General features: G+C 37.1%; 1 protein-coding gene across 4 annotated transcripts in view; it reads left to right on the forward strand.

The window, feature by feature from the left end:
* Window positions 1-21,405, forward strand: part of LOC150084913 (poly [ADP-ribose] polymerase tankyrase-like) — a 1,170,388-nt gene that overhangs the window by 556,697 nt on the left and 592,286 nt on the right. For all 4 annotated transcript variants that reach the window (XM_090376702.1, XM_090376704.1, XM_090376701.1 and 1 more), the window contains one exon: window positions 17,162-17,286. In XM_090376702.1, the coding sequence (XP_090232828.1) occupies window positions 17,162-17,286 (125 nt within the window). The remainder of the gene's footprint in view (window positions 1-17,161; window positions 17,287-21,405) is intronic.

The raw sequence follows: 21,405 nt of genomic DNA on the forward strand, positions 1-21,405 counted from the left end.
TCATTTAACTTCTGGAAAAATATCATAATTCATTGCAAAATAGTTATATTTTAATAATATATAATCAGTATACCTGTAATTGTCCATAAAAATGTTTGCTGCTCAGAAATTTTCTCTTGTGTTCCTGCTTACTCTCCCTCACAAGGAACCGGTAGAAACCCTATCATTACAGGATCCCTGCAACCTTGGTACTGTTTTTCCATCGTGGAAATATATTGATGAAATTTAAATAGTACAATCACCATTTAAAATTTAAAATAAACTTTGAACTTAAATTGTTGCAAGCTTTTATAGTAATTTATCAGTGGTTTTGTAATAAAATGTTAATTTGATAAACCAGTTTTTAATCATTTTTATCTCTTCTTAGGCCCCTTTGTATTCTTTTACTTATTTTTTATTACTGCCTGTTAGATGCTATAATTTTTTGCTCTTCTACCACCTACTTTATTTGTGTAAATGTTATCTTATATTTATAGTGTAATTCTCTCTCTCTCTTGCGCATGCACCCCCCCACCCCCACCTGGTTTTAAAGAATAATTTTCACAAGATTTTGAGATTTCTCTCCCTCATGGATGCCTGTGTTTAATGGCTGTTGCTCTCGGGACTGTATTCATGAGTGGTGTCACAGGATTCATTATTGCATTTTTATTATTTATGATATATTTAACGGCATTGAACCTATAAGTTTGAGGTGAAAGTTTCCTGTGGCGCAAAGATGGCAAGGAGGTTCAAAAAGATATAGACAACTGCAATTAGTATGAAAAAATTATAGTGAAGTACAGTGATGATAAACATAAAGGTCATTTGGGTAAGAATAAACCTAGATTATCATTTTACTTTTTAAGTAGTTAATTTAAGGTATTTGGTAATGCCATATAACAGAAAAAGTTTGTTTTTAACTCTTTATTATATGCATATTGTGTATACTAAATCAAATAGCGGCATTTGTTTTTCTCTGCTCAGTATTTTGGCAATTGAAAGTTTTATGTTTTTTTGACATTTATATGCATTATATATGTACTGTGTGCATTACCTAATCATGTACCAATATTGTGATATATTAGAGCTACAGACTAATTCTGAAATGTGTGGATATTGTATAGCTCCAAAGCTGGTGAAGCATAATGCTGATGAAGACTATTTTTGAATACTTGTGGGAGATCAAGACAAGTTGTGGGCAACTCATGTCTGCTGTAATAATTACAAGTGAACATTAGATTGATAGTTTTGTGGTAAGTTCAAATGTACACATTTTGTTATCCCTCATTTGAGGAGAGCCCGCAACCCATCGTGATGGCTTCTTGGTGGGACTAAGTTTTGCAGTGCAGAGTAAGCCTATTTTGAAATGCTTTGGGTGATTCAAGACAAGCTACAAGCGTCACTCATGTCTGTTGTAATAATTGGAAGTGAACAGTACATTGAATTAGCATTAGTAGAGGCATTTGATGCAAGAAAGCAAGCTTATGCAGCATCAGCCAAAAAAAAAAAATAATAAATAAATAAAAATAAATAAAATAAATAAAAAATAAATAAATAACCACTTCACCCCTCTGTTCATTCAAAATACCTGTCCAGCTGAGCCTTAAACTTATTTAGGCTATCAACTTCCATGACAAGGGATGGAAGTCTGTTCTACCAACCAACCACTCGCTGGCTAAAGGCAAATTTCTGCACGTCTGTCCTACATCTGTCTTTCCTTAATTTGAATTTATGCCCTCTCAGGTGATTATTCTGAGCAAGACGGAAAATCCCATCAGCATTGAGCATGCTGAAACCATTTAAGGCTTTATACACCTCAATCAGATCACCTTGCAGGTGCTTAATCTCCAGGCACTGTAATTTGCAAAATTTAAGCCTTTCTTCGTAAGAGCAACCCTTTGTTCCATTCACTGATCTTGTTGCCCTTCTCTGTACTCTTTCCAGCAGCTCTACATCCTTCTTGAAATGAGGCCTCCAGACCTATAGTACTGTATACAGTACTCAAGGTATGGCCTGACCATTGCTTTATACATGGGGATAATCAACTCCTTATCCCTGAAAAATTCCTGTATATCATTGACAAGACACTATGAGCTACTCTTGCAGACTGTTTGCACTGATCAGAGAACTTCATATCTGCCTGCACAATTACTTCCAGGTCCTTTACGTTCTCTACCACTGTCATTGTAGTACCACACTGACAGTGCAATACCACAGAGTTGATATGTCACTCTGCGGTTACTGCTTCCCATATGTAGTATTTTACATTTGTTAATGTTGAACTTCATTTCCTACCTCTCAGCCCATCTGCTCAACTTTTCTAGATCCTGTTGCAGCAGCAGCGTACTATCATTAGTGTCATTAACAACCCTGCGAACCTTTGTATCATCTGCAAACTTGGACATTAAGCTTGATATACCATCATCAGTATCATTTATAAATACAGAAATTTTGTTTCTATATTTATAAATGATATTGATGATGATTTTTCTGTAATTTGTTCAGCAGTCTTTCTGTGCAACAGTATCAAAAGCCTTTCTAAGATCCAAATATATGATATCAAAGTTATTCCCTGCATCCAGTTCCTTTGTGACCACATCATAGTATCCAATCAAATTGGTCAGGCAAGACTTTCCCTTAACAAAACCAAACTGTGTCCGAGCTATAACTGAAGTCTTGACTAGATGATCCTGCAGTGCCTCTTTAACCGTTGCCTCCATTAATTTTCCTGGAACAGAAGTTAAACTAACAGGTCTATAATTACTTGTGTCGCCCTTTGATTCTCCTTTGTGAATTGGGGTCACATTTGCACATCTCCAGTCTATGGGTACCTCCCCTGAGTCCAAAGAATATTTATGTCAGAATTATGGCTAAGGGTTTGCTTATTTCTTTTGCTGCCTCCTTTAATAACTGCCTCCTCAGTTATTACAAAATCATCTGGCTCACTGCCAGATTTTAATTGACCTCTGGCATTCCCCTCCCTGAATAACTCCTCATGGGTCAGTGTAGATGCAAAATACTCATTTAGTTTGTTAGACACCTGAGCAGGATCATCAACAGTTGAACCATCAATATCCAGTGGACCAATCTGATTCATCAGTTTCCTTATAGAGTTTACATAGGTAAAGAACTCTTTTCTGTTTTACTTTGCATCCTTTACCAAAGATTTCTCATAATCTGCCTTTGGCTGCCTAATCTCCTTTGTGACTTGGTTACAGACTAGCTTATATCTATCATAGGCTTCCGTATCACCCATTAATTTGTATGTATCCCATGGATTTTTCTTCTCTGCCATATGTGACCACATCATAGTCCACAAAAGCCTTGAGTGTGTGAGTGACCAACACACAAATTCCAGTCAGTGTCTGGGAAATTCAAAACCCCTATTATAATACTCTCTGATTTACTGGCCCACCCTGTTTCCCTGTACAGATTCTTATTATACTCATCAGAGTCATTAGGCCTATAACACACTCCTACTCTCAATTTTGATCTCCCAATGCTTATGTCACACTAAACTGACTCAACACTCCACTGTCCAGTGATGTCCACTGGCTTCACTTCCTTGGATTTTATGTATTTCTTAACTAATAGCATAACCCCTCCTCCCTTCCTATCCAGAGTATCCTTTCTGTAGACGTTGTACTCCCCAAATTCCAGTTCTGCATTCCTTATATCTGTGTGACACCACGTCTCTGGTATCCCAACAATATCTGCCTTCGATGTTTTGAGCAATACCTCAAATTCATCAAATTTATTTACCAAACTCCTAGCATTGATGTACATGCAAGTATATATGCACCTGTTCCTATTCTTAGCTACCCTAATACAACGCATGTGTTTTCTTGTACCGCAGTGACTCTCAGCAGTCTCTGATATACCCTCCATTTTGTTTTCCAGGCTTCTACTTTTGGTTTTTTTCATTTGGTACAGGAACTGGTTGAAGAGCCTGTCACTGCAATTTTTGGCAGATTTCAGAAGTGTTTTGAGCATGCTTGTTGAAGACCTTGTAAAGGCCTCCTCCAAGATGAATTGGTGTATTGGCCCTTAGGAAGGGGTCCAATTTCGGTAATTAACTGTCTACGTTGATTTTCATAAATTACGCATCATATAGATCTTGTGCCCAATCATTTTTTCTGCAGGTACCCTAGGGGTCATCGATAAGTTGCAAAGAGTGGAATTTAGCTTTAAGAGATCTATGACCTGTTAACAGAAATGTGGTATAAAGTCCTTGAGCATACCACTTAGGTGCTTTTGGGCTAACATAGCCACCTATGGCAAAAACATTTTGGTAGTCACACCTTTAATCTCTTGCTCCCATTCACTTTGCCATATCTGATGTAGTTGCTTACAGTTTTCATCTCTCTGCCTTGATGACATTCGTAAGGTTTCGGGTTATGTCTAGAAAACTCATGGAGATTTCTATTTAAGTCTATAATACCGGTAGCCCTCGGTTTACAATGGGGTTCCATTCCTGTAGGAACTGGTGAGGGGGGGGGGCAGTGGAAAATTAACCTGATTATATGATCTAAGTCAGTGAGTTACGTTCTAGGCCTCCCTCAAAATTGATATACGTAATACAATATTATATTTAAAGCTCTTGAATGATGCTGTGCATGTAAAAACAGTATTTTTATCAATATAAATCAATTAAATATACAGTGAAACTTCCGTTTAATGGACAGCCTTGGGGAACGAAAATTTGTCCGTTAGAGAGAAGTGTCCGCTAACAAGAAGTCTGAGGCTGAAAAAAAAAAAAAAAAGAAAGAAAGAAAGAAAAATCGTGAAACATTTAATATAAAATGAAATATAAAATATATACAGATTTTGAACAATATTTTTGTAAATAATATACATACAATTGTGCTATGCATATTATGACTTTATCTTACGAAAAATACATACAGTAATCACTTATTTTCTTCTGCACCTTCTTCCGGCTGATAATTTTGTTTTCAGCACTTGTTTGGAGTGAAGATACCATCGGAAGTTTTTCAGTATCTTCTTCAGTAGCGAAAAACATTTTTAAACGATTGATTTGTATGAGCGCTTCTTCTATTTTCATCGGTGGTTCGTCGTTAATATGTTCTTCGAAAGAATTACCTCCTTCCATTTCTTCATCCTCATGAGGAACTTCTTGAAAAATATTGATGATAATGTCATTGATATCTATAGCACCATCTTCTGTAGTGAAGTTCGAGTCTATATCTTTGTAGCCAGCGTCACTTATAGCTGAAGTATCGTACATTATCAATAGATGTTGAAGTTCTTATTCTTCTTGGTGCTCCACATTGCTGTTCATAACTTGAATTTTTGCGTTTGAGAAGCCAGACTTTATAAAACAGTTCACGACAGTTTGTTTTCTAATTGCGTTTACTGAAGAGGAAATCCATTGAATCATCAATAGATGTTGAAGTTCTTATTCTTCTTGGTGCTCCACATTGCTGTTCATAACTTGAATTTTTGCGTTTGAGAAGCCAGACTTTATAAAACAGTTCACGACAGTTTGTTTTCTAATTGCGTTTACTGAAGAGGAAATCCATTGAATCGCTCTAGGATGCTGATTTTCTTTGCAAGGTCACTCGCACATGTTACATCGTTCATATTTGCAATGAGATGTCTTAAAACACGTTTTCTGTAGTGAAGTTTAAGTTTTTTTATTATCCCTTCATCCATGGGCTGACACTCTGCAGATGTGTTTGGTGGCAGAAAAACGATTTGAATGTTGGTCAATTCAATGTGTGGGTGAGATGCAGCATTATCCATGAAAAGAATAATTTTTCTGTTTTGACGAATCATGTTTTGGTTAAAGTGATTATCCATTCGCTCATGATATCTCGTGTCATTCATGCTTTTTTATTAGACTTCCAGTCAACATTCAAAAGATTCAACTTTATGCCCTTGAAACAACGAGGATTTTGTGGTTTTCCTATAACAAGAGGTTGTTCAAAGTCTCCCAGCATATTTGTACACAATAGTACAGTCAAGCGTTCCTTAGAAATTTTTCCGCCCTGGCACTTTTCGTTTTTTAGACTTATTGTTTTTTCAGGAAGCGCTTTAAAAAACAACCCTGTTTCGTCACAGTTGTAAATATCCTTAGCTTCAAAATCACTACACAAATCTTCCAATTTAACGGTCCACTCTGTTACAACCCCAGTATCAACAGATCCACCTTCATAACTTACGGTTTTCCAAGAAAGTTTATGCCAAGTTTTGAACTTGTCTAGCCATCCCACAGAAGCTTTGATTGAACTCATTTACTCCTATAGCTTTTGCAACCTCCAAAGCCTTTTCCCTAATAATAGGCCCATTAAGGTGAATTTTTTTAGCACGTTTGCCGACAAAACCACTCATACGTAACATTGTCAATTTGAAGTCCAACAGTTTTCGGGAATGATTTTTAAACTTGATCATTTCCGTGTTGCTAAAATTGTTTGAGCAGTTCATTTTTTCCCTTTAGGATGTCGCTTACCTGGGTCTTCCTGATTTTGAATTTTGAAGCGAGATTGCAAACACTATTTTTCTGCCGATCATATGCATTAATGAGTTCGACTTTATCTTTTAAAGTTAAATGTTTACGAGAAGACATTGTGCACTTCACACGACACTGAACAAAACTGAAACTCAAAAGACGAAAGGCCGTACAAACCCCCCCCCCCCCCCGCACACACCGAATTCATCAGAAGTTTTACACGTGCCTTAAAATTCTTGAAAAAAGGGTTTAGAACCGCGACGTAAACCTTGATAAAATTCAGATATCGGAAATAGAAAATAAACACAAAATTGAGGCAATACATGGAAGAAAAGTTCCTAGAAAAAAGTCCGTTATGGGAAGATCAAATTAAGTGCTAAACGAAACAGTGGAGATTGCCTGTCAGTGTCTGTTACAGAGAATGTCCACTAGCAGAAGCTGAAAACACATTAAAACCAATAGAGCTGAGTTGGGGAATTTGAAAATGTCCGTTGTAGAGAGATGTTTGTTAAAGAGAGGTGTTCGTTAGAAGAAGTTTCACTGTAATTAAATATAAAATAATGAAAATAAATTTAAATAAATAAGGGGAAAAAAAAAAAAATGTACATTTTGTTTTATGTATTCGAAGCCCAGTCTGAAAGTGTTTTTTTTTTTTTTTTTTTTTTTTAAGTTAGCGCATCGCCTTCTGTAGCCATAATCACCTCCCAAGGTTTTTCCAGTACTTTGATCCAAGCCCGAGGCGGGATTCGAACCCGTGACTTTTGTGTTGCCAGGCAGGCACTTTACTCACCTGGCTAGCCTGGTCGACAAAAGTTTTTGGAAGCACCAGTAAGGCTCTTACACTAATCTATTTTGACAGTGGTGTAATGCAGAAATTTTACTCTTTTGCTGAAGTCCTTGGTTGAGGATCTTCCCTTTTTTGAAGAGAGCATGCAGTGCTGACTATCAAGTTTCTTTCTTTCTTTGAGAATCTCAGAATAGGTGCCAATGGATACAGTTATGCTCCTTTGCACTTTGCTTCAAGTCGCGGTCAGTTTTTCGGAGCTCATTAGTTGAGGGTCTTCTTGGCTGAAAAATATAATCACTTGTATTTATAGATTTTAGAGGAGATTCTTTTTCTTTTTCTTTCTCCTCCTTCTTTTGGCATAGTTATTTAGCCAATTACTCCAAGTCTTCATTGGAAAGCTGCTATTCAACAGTTATGTATCATCTTCAACTGTGTCCTTCTACAGGGGTAGGACACCCTTAAATAGAAAGGGTGCAAGAATATTTGCTGATCCTATCGAGGCAGTGTTAGGTGAGCCGGAAAACTGCTAGTTGGAGGGGGGGGGGATTCATATACTAAAAGATTAACGGTAGCCACAGGCAAGGGAGCTAAGTGATTCTTGCACTGCTTCTATTGTAATGAGCAGCAGCCTAGAGAGCAAGTTGCTGGCTATTTCAAGAGCTGCTGGGAGTCATCATGGTACAAGTAAATACATGGGCTGTGTTAGGGTAACTAAGAGTAACAACAGGTGCATGTATACTTGCATGTACACCAATTCTAGAAGTATAGTAAATACATTTGATGAATTTGAAGTGCTGATATTGTTGAGATCAATATCAGAGATGGATATTGACCCCAAGAAAGGCGGATATTGTTTGGGTATCAACGACATGGTGTCACACAGATACAAGTAGTGCCGAATTGAAATTTGGACAGTATAATGTGAGAGGGGGTTAGGAAGAGAGGAGGGGTTATGCTGTTAGTTAAGAAACACATGAAATCCAAGGAAGTGCATCCAGTTGATATCGGTGGACAGTACAACGTTGAGTCTGTTTTGTGTGATTTAAACACTGTAGAGTGGACAAGTAAATCAGAATGTCTTGTATTTTTGTATCACAGAATGTCCTGTTTCTTTGGTAAAATCTTTGGCAAAGAATTGAAAATGAAACAGCGAAGTGTTCTTTACTTACATAAACTCTCAAAGAAAGGGGATGAATCAGATTGGTCCACTTGATATTGGTGGTTTGACTGTTGATGATCCTGCTCAAGTAGCTGATAAACTGAATGAGTATTTTGCATCTACATTCACAAATGAGGAGTTATTCAAGGAGGGGAATGCTAGAAGTTATTCAATCTCTAACAGGGAGCTAAATGATTTTATAATATCTGAGAGCAAGGTAGAGGAGAAATTGTTGAAGTTAAACATAAAAAAGGTACCTGGGGTGTATGGAATCTATCCAGTTATATTGAAGGAGGCAGCAAGGGAAGTTAGCAAATTCTTAGCTATAATTATGAGAGCATCCTTAGATTCAGGGGAAGTCCCCATGGACTGGAATTGTGCAAATGTCACCTATTCACAAAGGGGGTTCAAAGGGTGACACAATTATAGACCTGTTAGTTTATATTCTGTTCTGGAGAAAATATGGAGTCACTGGTTAAAGAGGTGATACAGGATCACCTAGACAAGACTGCGCTAATAGTTCAGACACAGCATGGGTTTGTTAAAGGGAAGTCTTGTCTGACCAATTTCATTGGATACTACGATATGGTCACAGAGGAACTGGATGCAAAAAATAATTTTGATATCATATATTTGGATTTCAGGAAAGCTTTTGATACTGTTGCGCATGGAAGACTACTGTACAAATTGGTGCAGTATGGGATGGTTGAGTGGGAGACGGCAGAGAGTGGTAATAAATGGAGACGTCTCTACACGAATAAATGTAATTAGTAGAGACCCCCAGGGGTCGGTGTTGGGTCCTTTGTTTTGTGTATTTATTAATGATATCGATGAAGGTATATCAGGCTTAGTGTCGAAGTTTGCAGATTCTACAAAGATTGGCAGGATTATTAATGATAGTAAAGACACTAACAGGATCTAGAAAAGTTGGGGAAATGGGCTGAGAGGTGGCAACTGAAGTTTACCATTGATAAATGTAAAGTGCTGCATATGGATAGCAGTAATCGAATAGAAACATACCAATTGTGTGATACTACACTCAGGGAGGGGGAGAATGAAAAAGACCTGGGAGTAATTGTGCAGTTAGGTATGCAGTTCTCTGAGCAGTGCAGATGGGCTGCCAAAACAGGTGATGGAGTGTTTTGAATGATATATATAGGAATTTTGCTAGCAGAGACAAGGAGGTGATTATCCCTTTGTATAAGGCAATGGTCAGTCAATACCTTGAGTACTGCATACAGGTCTGGAGGCCTCATTTTAGGAGTGATGTAGAGCAGCTAGAACGAGTACAGAGAACGGCAGCCAGGCTGGTGAAGGGAGCTGGTGGGTACGCTTACAAAGAAAGGCTCAAGTCCTGCAAGTTGCACCATCTGAAGACTGGGCACCTGCAATGTGATCTGATTGAGGTGTATAAGGCCTTGTAGTGCTGATGGGATACTTCTGCTTGCTCACATTAAAAACCTGAGGGGGCATAGATTCAGATTGAAGGAAGATAGTTGTAGAATAGATGTGCAGAAGTTTGCCTTTAGTCAGCAGGTAGTTGATTGCTGGAACAGACTTCCATCCGTTGTTGTGGAATTTGATAGCTTAAATAAATTTAGGGCTGAACTAGGTAAACATTTGGAGTGGCCGGATGGGCGATATAGGATGGTTCTTTTTCTCTTTTTTTTTTTTGCGATTCTGTATTAGCTTGTTTTCTTGCATCATATGCCTCTGATAATGCAAATGCAATCATGCCTCTTCCACCAGCCTGCTAAAGTCTTCAACAGTGTTCTCCACTGGCTGTAATCCCGTGAAGTCATGTATAAAAAGTGGGCAAGTTTGCCCCATAGTCTATTCAAACAGTTCACTCATACTTCATCCTAAGCTGTGTTGATGTTATTAATGCCCTTCAAAATGTCAAATGAGTGCCAATAATCTTTGATAGTTCTCGCTGACCTGTCCAAAATGCTCACCATTTCCATGAAAGTTTGGCAGAGACAATAGGCTTTAAAGGTTGCTTTTATCCCCCCTGGTCAATTGATTGCATAACTGGTGTTTGGTGGCATGTAAACAACATTGACTTCCAAAGGTGATGTTCTTAATTCAGCAAGGTTTGCAAGCAGGTCAGGGTGTTCGTCCAAGAAAAGAAGAGCCTTGGATGGAACTCATTCTCTTCACAAAAATGAAACACAGTATGGCAAAAATAGTTTGTATACAAATCAAGGAGATTTCTTGTGACTCAAGCTTTCCTGTTCTATCTCCAGTAAACTGGCGATATGATTTTGTTTGGGCCCTTGAGAGCACGTGGTTTTTGCGAATGGTAGCCCATCATTGGTTTTAATTTTAATCTGCTGGATACACTTGCTCCCCAGAGAAGCATTAACCTGTTTTTTGCAGACTTGAAACCTGGCACAGACTGCTCTTCATGGGCAATAAAAGTTCGTGATGGCAATTTCTTCCAATGAAGCCAGGTCTCATCAACATTAAAAATGAGATCGGGATGAGAAATACCCTCCTGTACAATGGCTTGAAACTCTGCAAGAAATGCTGCAACTGCCTCACAAATTGATTTACACAGCGGCACTTACTACTAGATTTAAATCTCATGAAGCATCCCTTGCTGCCTAAAAATGTCTAATCACCACCCTCTTTTTTTCTTAAGATCCTCAAAAATTGGATTTGCCATATCAAGTCACTAGAATGTTTTCTGATTTAAGTCATCCACCCACAGTGACAATTTCTCAATTTTTTTCCTTAAAGTTTATACTTCTGCTATAACTCACATACGTCGCATTTACTGTAGTAGCATGTTATATTGACTGTTTTATTCCATCAGCATTTTTCATTATGATGCTCAGAGTCGGTGGAGGTATTTTCATACTTCCACACACATTGAGATGTGGAAGTATGAAAATACATCTTTTCTTCCAATGTAGTAGATCTACACGTCATTTTAGTGAAATTTTTGCTTTTATTTGGCTTTAGTGGGCTTCTCTTACTAGACATGGTGGCTCTTATTTTATTAAATTAATGAACCTTTTTAAATTAAAACTAACAAATTGTGTCTATAGAATAATAGCCGAAAATACTGCACTAACGAGCGAACTGAGTGTTCCTCTTCTCTTATCTTTGGACACCGTATCCCTGATTGGCTTAGGTAGTAGATGGGGATAACTCTCATCTCTGATTGACTGTGCTGTTTCTTTACAACATAACTGATATTTATAGTTGTGCATTTTTGAAATTTTTCATTGTGTTTTGATATTTTTGGTTTTCTGGTTTGAAAATTGTTATTATTGTGAATAGTCGTAAAACAAACCATCGTAAACTGAGGGCTACCTGTATGTGTGTACACTTTTTTTTTTTTTTTTTTAACCTTGAAATTTTGCAATTTCAAGGTGCAGTGGTAGGGTACCGGCCAAAACTTTCAGGGCCGGGATACTAACTGTACAGCATGCTCTAGTTATTGTTAATAAGATTATTCTTTGAATCCTATTTAATCTTGTCTTATTTTTAACTGTGGAACCTTATGCCGACTCTAAAAAGAGATTACATGTATAAACACTGCTTTGTAGATGAGTGCCAGAGTTCTGTGCTTGAGTCCTTATTTGGATTGGCTGAATCTGGCATTAATTCTGACATATTTTTGGACTTTTTGGCCAAGTATTTCAAGGTGCAGTGGTGAGTGCCAGAGTTCTGTGCTTGAGACCTCATTTGGGTTACACTTCTGTTACCAAGATAGGCATTTATACATTGATATAGATTTTATGGTGCATTTGTCTGGCAGACCTTCACAGATGAAATCCAAAATCAAATAGAACAGCAGGAGACTCAGATCCATAACAACTATAGTCGGGATGAACACAACTTAATTGTGACAACTATGCTTCAAAAAAAGCATCCAAGTTAACAATACACAAAAGAAAACCAAGGAAAAATGCTGTTCCCTAGTGGTACTACCTTGAATTTGATATACTCCAGCACAGGGTGCACCAGGCCAGAAAAACACACTTCCTGAGAGCAAGGGCCACTTGGCCCCAGTATGAGGTTGATGCTCTGAGAGATTCCTATTGGACTCTCAAAAACTCATTTAGTGCTCTAATAAGGACAAAAAAGAAGGAATCTTGCCAGGCCTTGGTGCAGATGACACCAACTCTTGGGGTGTGGATTTTCACCACAAATCTTGGCAGATTTCTGGTGACAATCCTGTAGAATTCACCGTCACATCTTGGCAGAAATCTGCCTAGATGGAACCCCACTCACACTTGGGCACCTGTAAATAATACATTAGATCATTTATTCCAGGCTGGGAACCACGTGTTAACCCATGCTCAGAGTGATATAATAGCCAGCAACGTAAATTAAAGCAATATGTCAATAGACCCGCCTTTCACTATGGAAGACCTGCTAGCAGCACTCTTAAAAGCCAAAAACAATAAGTGCCATGGATCTGACTCAATTGAAATAGAAACCATTAAAAATATAGTAGAAATTTATTTAAGTTGTATCTGATTGTATTTTGAGATGACTGTATCTGGCTGTCTATTTGTCTCTTTAAGGTAAAAGTTATAGTTGTATGGTCAGAGGTGGCGCAATCTTCTTGGTCCATCCAATCTGTAATTTTCGTGGATATAGAAGTAGTGGCCAAAGTTATGTCTATATCACTTTCTAACAGTGTCCTACTGTATGTAAGTAGGTAGGCAGGTTGTGAGGTCTATTTCTTATCTGTAGGATAGTAGTGGCAAGGTAGTCTGTTAGTTGGTCATCGTGTTCCTGGTCTGTCATCTGTATGGCTATGCTAGAGGGTTGACCGAAAGTTGGCATCCATCGAGACTATTATCTTAGAATTTGGAAGAACTGTCAGTACGTTTTGTAGATAATAAATGCTGAGATTTATATCCTCTCCTGGCCTGCAGTAGAGGTATACAATATAAAAGGATCATTCCTGACTAAGTATTTGTGCACAGACTGCTAACGGAGAACATAAAGAGTTAACCTTTAACTGTAAGAGAAGGATTTCTAATTACTTTTGCTCTTAGTGTGGTTTCATGTATAGATTCTATTCTGTATGTTCTAGGGTATCCTTGAACCCTACTCTGATGAGTATATGGCCCTTGGATTACCAGGATATCTATATTATTTTCCTATTCTTTAAGCTTGGTTTGATCCACAACTGTATATGGGCATTTAATGGGATGAACTTTAGAGCCCTGTCACAAGTCTGGTTTAAATTAAGGTCCAAATTGGTTCTCAATCTAATCTGTTTTACCATTTTCTGATAGCTGGGACAATTATTGTCCTTCATCTACTGTAAAAGTAGATCAACACAACCTAAATATTCATGGCCGGTGACTGTGCAGACGCCACAGATAGGATCTTTTTGCTGACACTGCCTAGTTGTGTGACCAAACCTGTGTCAATGGTAACATTTTGTAACTGGGAAGTATTCACAATATATGGCTGGTCCAGCCAGTATAGATTCTCTGCAGATTTTTCAGTATTGTCCATGCCCTCAGAGAAAGTTCCCCACTGGCTTTTAATTGGCGATTTTTCTTATTTGTTGTTCCCTCTTTGATTTTGAATTACTTAGCCATTTCATCTAAAGGTTAATTGCTTATTGAAATTTTTAATATAAAAGTCCATCATGACGTCTCTTGTGAGGGTCTTAGGCATGTCAAAGATAATGATATTTTTGGTTTCTATCCTTTGGCTTTTCAGCTTATAATCATAGTTTTTGGATTTCGGGCTGTGCCTGTATAGTTTCTGTATCCTTTTTTGTGGCTGCTTCACAATTGGAACACCATTGTTTCTGATTTTCTTAAGGTTATAAACTTTCACTTCCTTCCCTTCAGGTGAGGTTTCAATTTACTCAATACTGTTTCTTTGACTTTCTCCCTACTTTTTAGTGAGGATTTCTCTGTAGCCTTTAATATTGTTACATTTGCTTCTTTTTTGGGAGGTTCAGTCTTTTTTGCCCTTGTTATTATCTCTTTAGGTTGAGTCTGATCTTTGTTTGTGGCAGCTCTAACAGCCTGTGCATAAGTTTGTATATTTATGCTTTTATATGCTTCCTTTTCAGAGTTTAAAGCTTCAACTCTGGCTTTTAGCACTTTGTTTTCCCCGTTTAGTTTGTTCACTGTGCTCCATAACTGATTCTGCTAGCAGCCGTGAGGTCTTCCAAATGTAGTGTGGTAGCTACTCTTTGGTTTTCTAGGTCCTTTATGTTTGCTACACAGGGAAGCTCTTCTGCAACTTCTTTGCCCAGGATTTCATGCATTGCTTCTTGAGTTTTTATCTTTCTGTTTCCTTTAGTATTAAGAGACACAGGTGGGTAGTTTTCTCTCTCATCATTAGTTCTGTGGGGTGCTTTTTTCGCAATCACTATCTGTTTCTAGTGCATTTTTAGTGTCAGTTTTTAAATCGGCATTTTGCATATTATCGTGCTTTTTTTTTTTTTTGTTTGTTTGTTAGGGATTTCTGCATCTTAATTAATTTATAAGATGTTAAGAGACATCGAGAACTATCTAGTGATGCCAAATTTATGCCAAAATTCACAGAACTGGAGATAGCATTTCAAGTTGTGGGTGGGGAGTGAAGTTTCTGGAATTTCTAGTTCTATAACAAAGAAAACTATTTTTAAATTCATGTAAAATCCCCAGATAAAGTATACTACTGTACTCTATATGTTAAGTTCTATATCACTATTTATAATGGTAATGTTTCTGTTATATCCACAGTCCGGAGCTTTGACAGAATAATAGGTGGTTACTGCACAATTGCTACCACTAGTGATATTGCGATTGCAGAACTATGTCAATGGGTCAAAAATGTGAAAACATGCTAATATTATAACAAGAAAAACACTTATTTGTAATTCTTCAACTGCAGGCATGAATACTTAACTTTATTTTCCTCTGGTCCATGTTGGAAAATGCCAATCTGAAAAAATCCAAACGTGGGTTATTGGGTCTGCCTTCCTCGAAAACAATCAAGTACTGCTCACTGATACACCTAACCTCTTCAAGTTCTCTTGATTTCTCGGCCTCTGGGACAGCAGATTGCATTATAAGAGAAGAAAAATGTTTTTTGCCAGATTGAATGGTTTTTGCCAGAATTGCAGCCTGAAGCACACAGAGTAATAAAGGGTCTCTTGGTTCCAAGAATCAAAGTCCACTGCATATCAAGCTCAGACTGTTCAAACAATTTGAAAAAGCATTGATTCCTCAAGATGATACCTTCAAACATATATTCTGTTTCTAAAATTGTTTGATTCAGTAATGGAAGGTGGCATATTTATTGATCCACAAAATTAATCAGATGTTGGCTTTCTGATAACCAGAGGCACAAAGTGACTTGATGCTGAATAAAATCCTTGGCAGTATTTTTGCCTCATCCGTATTGTTAATATTAAGAGTGAAAAGTACTATTTGATGAGTTGCATGAAAATTGACAATCTGCATTCCAAAAATGAGATGTAGACTGTCAATCAAATTTCACTACTTGCATTCTCACCTGGATTTTTCATACCAAATTTGAGCAGTGTTACTGAAAAGCATGGCTAGAGATTCTACCAGGACATACTGTCAATGGACAAAAAGGTATCAAGAAATGTGGGATGAAACTATGATGGGTGACCACGTCTGGCTATTGGTAATGTATAATTACACTGATCATAGATAAAGATGTTCAAATGTGCATATTGAAGGAATTTTTTTTAAATTTATTTTTTTAATTTATTATTTTTTTAATTAATTAATTTTTTTTTTATGATTAGCCTGAGAAGTGACACGATACTACTTAATTTCTGATTTTTTTTAGTTTGTGTACATGTAGCAAAGATTAATACTTGAATCTGTACAGAAGTTAAATGTCTGTAGTATTACTGCATATTTACTTTTCTTTTGTTTCTGAGCAAACCATTGATGATGTGCAAAAAGTAGTCTTATTTCGAATTTGCATTTTTAAATTCATAATGACGCGTGAATAAATACAGATAAACCTTTTTGAAAATTTGATGTGTATGTAATGTAAAGTGTTAGTCCAGTGCAAATGCCATCAGTGCAGTCAGGCTGTTTGTACATAGTGTAGGTGTAGAAATTCGCACAGAGGTCATTGTTGCATAGCCCAATGACTAAACCTGAGAGTGCAGTAGTACACACATTTCAGTTGACATTGGTTTGATCATACAGCTGATAAATACAGTAATATTTGTAAGATAGAAGGTACAAGAACATTATATTTATACTGTGTCCTGGAGTATAAACAGAAACAGATCTTTAGTAATGTGTACAGATTTGGAATCCCCATTTCAGAAAGGATATGAATCTGCTGTAAAATTTGGCACAATGAAATTATTGGGGTGGGGGTGTCAAATTGTGATACCTCATGTTTTCATGGCACGTTGATCTGGATATTTAAGGCTCTGAAATTAAATAATGGGGATGTGCATATCTCTCTCTCTCTCTCTCTCTCTCTCTCTCTCTCTCTCTCTCTCTCAGATCAAAGAAAATTTTAATTTCATTGATTGTTAACGATTGGAAAAATTGGCCACCTAATCTAGTAAAAGTAAGTAGTTTCTGTAAATTTATAGAAGGATTAAAATCTGAATGAAGTTACGTAACATTGCCATATTTAATTTTATCTCTAATGATATTTGTTTTCTGTTTGGGAGGAAATGATAAATAATATTGTGATTTGTTATTGCATTTTTGTTATTAACCAAAAAATACAATATGGAGTTAAATTGCATTTTCATTTAATGCCTTCATAATCTATTTTACAGGTATGACATTAGTAATGCAGGCTTTGAAATCAAAAATAAATCAGGCTATGTTAGAACGTATACAGTTTTTAGTTGGAAAACAAAAATCAGATTGTACAAAGGCTGACTTCTCTGGAAATAATGCTGTAAGTGATTTTTTCCCCCCACAAAGCTGATTTAAATGTCATGTGCTAATTCATATGTCATTATCATTACTATTTAGTAAATGTTTGATGAATGTGCAAACAAATCTTTAATGGTATATCATAGAAATTTTCGTGTGTTTTTGTTTCTGTGGTCATCTTGAATGCCACTTCTTTTTCATTCTTTTTAAGAGAAAACAAAAAGGTATTTCTCTGGATTAAAGCTGAATATGGAACTGGTTTGTATAGTTGACGGAAAGAGCATTGTATATAATAATTTTTTAATGCAGATTTTATCAAAACACTTCATTAATACATTTTCTAGTAAAGTTACCAAATTTTAGTTAGTACAGTTAATAGCAGGGCTCTGCTGACTACAGCACTTAACTCTTTTGTGATATTAGCCAATTCATGCAATAGATTCTTCTTTTAAGGTTTTCCTTTGTTAGTTGGGAACTCTATAACTGAATGATTATAAGGGTTATTGATTGGATTCATTTGTAGAGATTATGGAACAAAAGAAGAGGCAATATACATACATATTGGATTTAAACGCTGCCTTGTGCATAATACAGTTATCAGGCCTTGACAAATTTATTGAAATCCTAGTTGCCACTGCCAAATATATATATAAGTTTCCTAAATGAGCTATTCCACAGTAAACTCAAGCTACATGATATAAACTAGTACAAATGCTAATTTATACCTTGCTTTCTAGCATTAAATTCATTTTATTATAATAATAATAATAAGCAACAAGTAACGACCATACCGATCATTCTGTCAACCTCAGATATGGTGCCAAAGACCCTACGCAACAGCCTAGCAGCAATAGGTCTCCCAGCGAACACCTACAAGTAACTCCAGAAAGTTGCAATCCTTGAACACCTGTAGGATAGTCAGAGAGTTCCTCGACCAACAGTAACACCAGACATAACAACAACCATCACATGGTGGAACCGCCAATCAGGGAGAAATAATAATAATAATAATAATAATAATACTGATTTACTAAAAAGCACATGGTATCACTCATTCTCGTGCTGTGATAAGATGGTTTGTTGATAATTAAGCTCTAAAAACTAAAAGCTATTTTAAGTTGTTTATTAACTTTTACCTATATGTTAAATTAATTATAAATGATATATTAACTATTATCTAGCAGTGTACGAAAGTAACACACACACATCACGAGCACAAAAGATCAGTTACCAGGCTCCAGGTTACGGATGCCAGACTTCTTCTGATAATAACACCTATGCAGTCCCATTGCTAACATACTCCTTCGGGGTCATAGATTGGAATAACATCGAGCTGGAGGATATCATGAGAAAAACAAGGCCAATGATAACCAAGAGCCGCCAACACCACCCGAAATCTGCCATGGAGAAACTGACAGTTGCTCGGGAAGAAGGAGGAAGAGGCCTGGTAGAGCAACAGAAAACAGCAATAGTTAACCTGAAGGATTACTTCCAGGCCATAGGAAGATAGACAAGTGGTATACCCCACTCAACCTAAGCGAGGAGTCTTCCCCCAACCAGGAGGTACAAACGAAGCTAGAAAGATGGGCAGAGAAGACACTCCATGGCAGGCACCATAAGGATCTCCATCAAGATCACATAGATAATATTGCTTCCAATGCATGGCTCACGAGTGGGACGCTCTTCCCCGAGATTAAAGGATTCATGCTCGCCATCCAAGACCAGGTAATCATCACCAGGAACTATAGAAAATACATCGCCAAGGAGCCCAGAGTGTCCAATGAAACATGTTGCTGATGCCACCTGGCCTTAGAAATGATACAACACATCACTGTGGGATGCCAGGTGATCACACAGACTGCATACACTCATAGATACAACCAGGTGCACAGGATAATACATCAGAAGCTAGCAAGGAAATACCAGTTGGTCGAAGAAAGTGTACCGTACTACAAGTACGAACCTCATGCAGTACTAGAGACCCCAACCCACAAGCTGTACTGGGATTGTGCCATAATAATGGATAGGATAATGCCGCACAACAAACCGGACATAACCCTTGTGGACAAGAAGGAACAGGCTACCTATCTGATTGACATAGCGGTATCCAACACTGGCAACCTGCAGAAAACCCATGGGGAAAAAAATCAGGAAGTACACGTACCTAAGACAGGAGATCAAAGAGATGTGGCATGTGTAACAAGTAACGACCATCCTGATCATCGTGTCAACCACAGGTATGGTGCCAAAGACCCTACATAACAGCCTAGCAGCAATAGGTCTTCCAACGAACACGGATAAGGAACTCCAGAAAGTTTCAATCCTCAACACCTGAAGGATAGTCAGAGAGTTCCTCGACCAATAGTAACACCAGACACAACAGCAACCACCCTGTGTACTTGGTAGCAATGCCTGTCACGAGGTGGAACCCCCAATCAGGAAGAAATAATAATAATAATAATACTGATTTACCAAAAAGCACATGGTATCACTCACCCTAAAAACTAAAAGTTATTTTAAGTTCTTTATTAACTTTTATCTATATGTGAAATTAATTATAAATGATATGTTAACTATTATCTAGCAGTGTACGAAAGTAACCGACACATCAAGAGCACAAAAGACTGTGAGTTACCAGCCTCCAAGTTACAGATGCCAGACTTGCGATAATTTCATATTCGAACGAAGCTCCATAAATAAAGATTTATGGAATTTATGAATGAACACTCTTCACATATTTATTTATCCCCCCCCCCCCATCAATTAAAAATGAGTAAAAGTTTTCTGTAATAATGATGATGAATAAGGTACTAATATGAAATGCTCTCCAGTAACTTTAATTTTTGCACTCTCCTAACATAAGCTAGATATGATTGGTTTAGCTATTATTCTTTGTGACATTTCTTCAAATAATAAAGTCTGCTCCCTCAAGTACTGGAACATGTCTGTAAAGTAATCCATAAAATAATGCAGTTGAATGCTTAGTAGACCATACTAAGAGTCCATCATAATATATCTTTGTCAAAGCTTTCCCAATTCTTGGGAAATACAGACCATAGTGATTGTAAAACAGAGAATTGGCAGTTCAATTTCACAGCTACTAGACTGATCATATTGATTGTGTTGCTTTAGATTTTCATCATCACTCCACAGTATAAAACATTAGGTAATTGCCTTCTGCTTTATACTCTTGAGTAATTCATATATGGTCAGAAGCATTTACAGGTTAAAGACTAGTACACATTGGATTTAAACACTGTGGATATTGCTGAAGGGAGTGTTCTGTTGCCAGAATACTCCCACCAGCAGACACAGAGCATGCAACTTCTTGATCCATAAATTTGTATATCTTCTTAGCACCACACTGGTGCAGATATCTTGGTGGTAAGGAGTACGAAATGGGATTTCGCACTCCTTAACACCAAAAAAGATGTTTTGCCCAATAAAAGTAAAATATTTTCAAGCATAAATCTGTTGTGCCAAACAATATGTCTCAGAATTAATGATATTTCAGCTGAAACAGTGGTGACTGAGAGATCAGATTCAAGAATTCAAAGCTTATTTTTCAGCGTTCAATGAAAGTACAGATATTTCAGACACATCTCAACTCACAGTATTTATTCATGGAGTTAACGACTCTTTCCAAGTGACAGAAGAAATGCTAAACCTTTTAAGCTTGCAAAACACCACCAAAAGTGAAGATGTTTTCCAAGTTATAAAAAAGTGTTGGTTTGACAGTAGTTTGCATTTAGAGGTGCCTTCTTGATTAACAATAGATGTAGCACAGGCTATGATAGAGGGAAAAATAAAGGAGCTGTAAAGTTGTTTATGAACAAGTTTGGAGGCAAGAACCATAAAAACTAGTGATGTATTTGTCATACACTGTTTGATATGTCAGCAAAATTTGTGCTCTCAAGTGTTGTCTATGAACCATGTCATGGATGTGGTGATGTACACTGTACACTATGTTCGATCACAAGAACGAATTATGTTCTGAATACGGTGACATCTTTTCTTCTTCCTCATTTATTTATTTACCTTCTGTTTTTCTGGAACATCCTCCCTTCATATGGATTTCCTGATAATTGCAATCTACAGAAATTCAAGTCAAGAAGTATCTTCTGTTCTCTTCTCAAGCCAT

Source organism: Mastigoproctus giganteus, chromosome 6, assembly GCF_048544385.1.
Source record: "Mastigoproctus giganteus isolate SK-2022 chromosome 6, ASM4854438v1, whole genome shotgun sequence".
Taxonomy (NCBI): Eukaryota; Metazoa; Arthropoda; class Arachnida; order Uropygi; family Thelyphonidae; genus Mastigoproctus; species Mastigoproctus giganteus.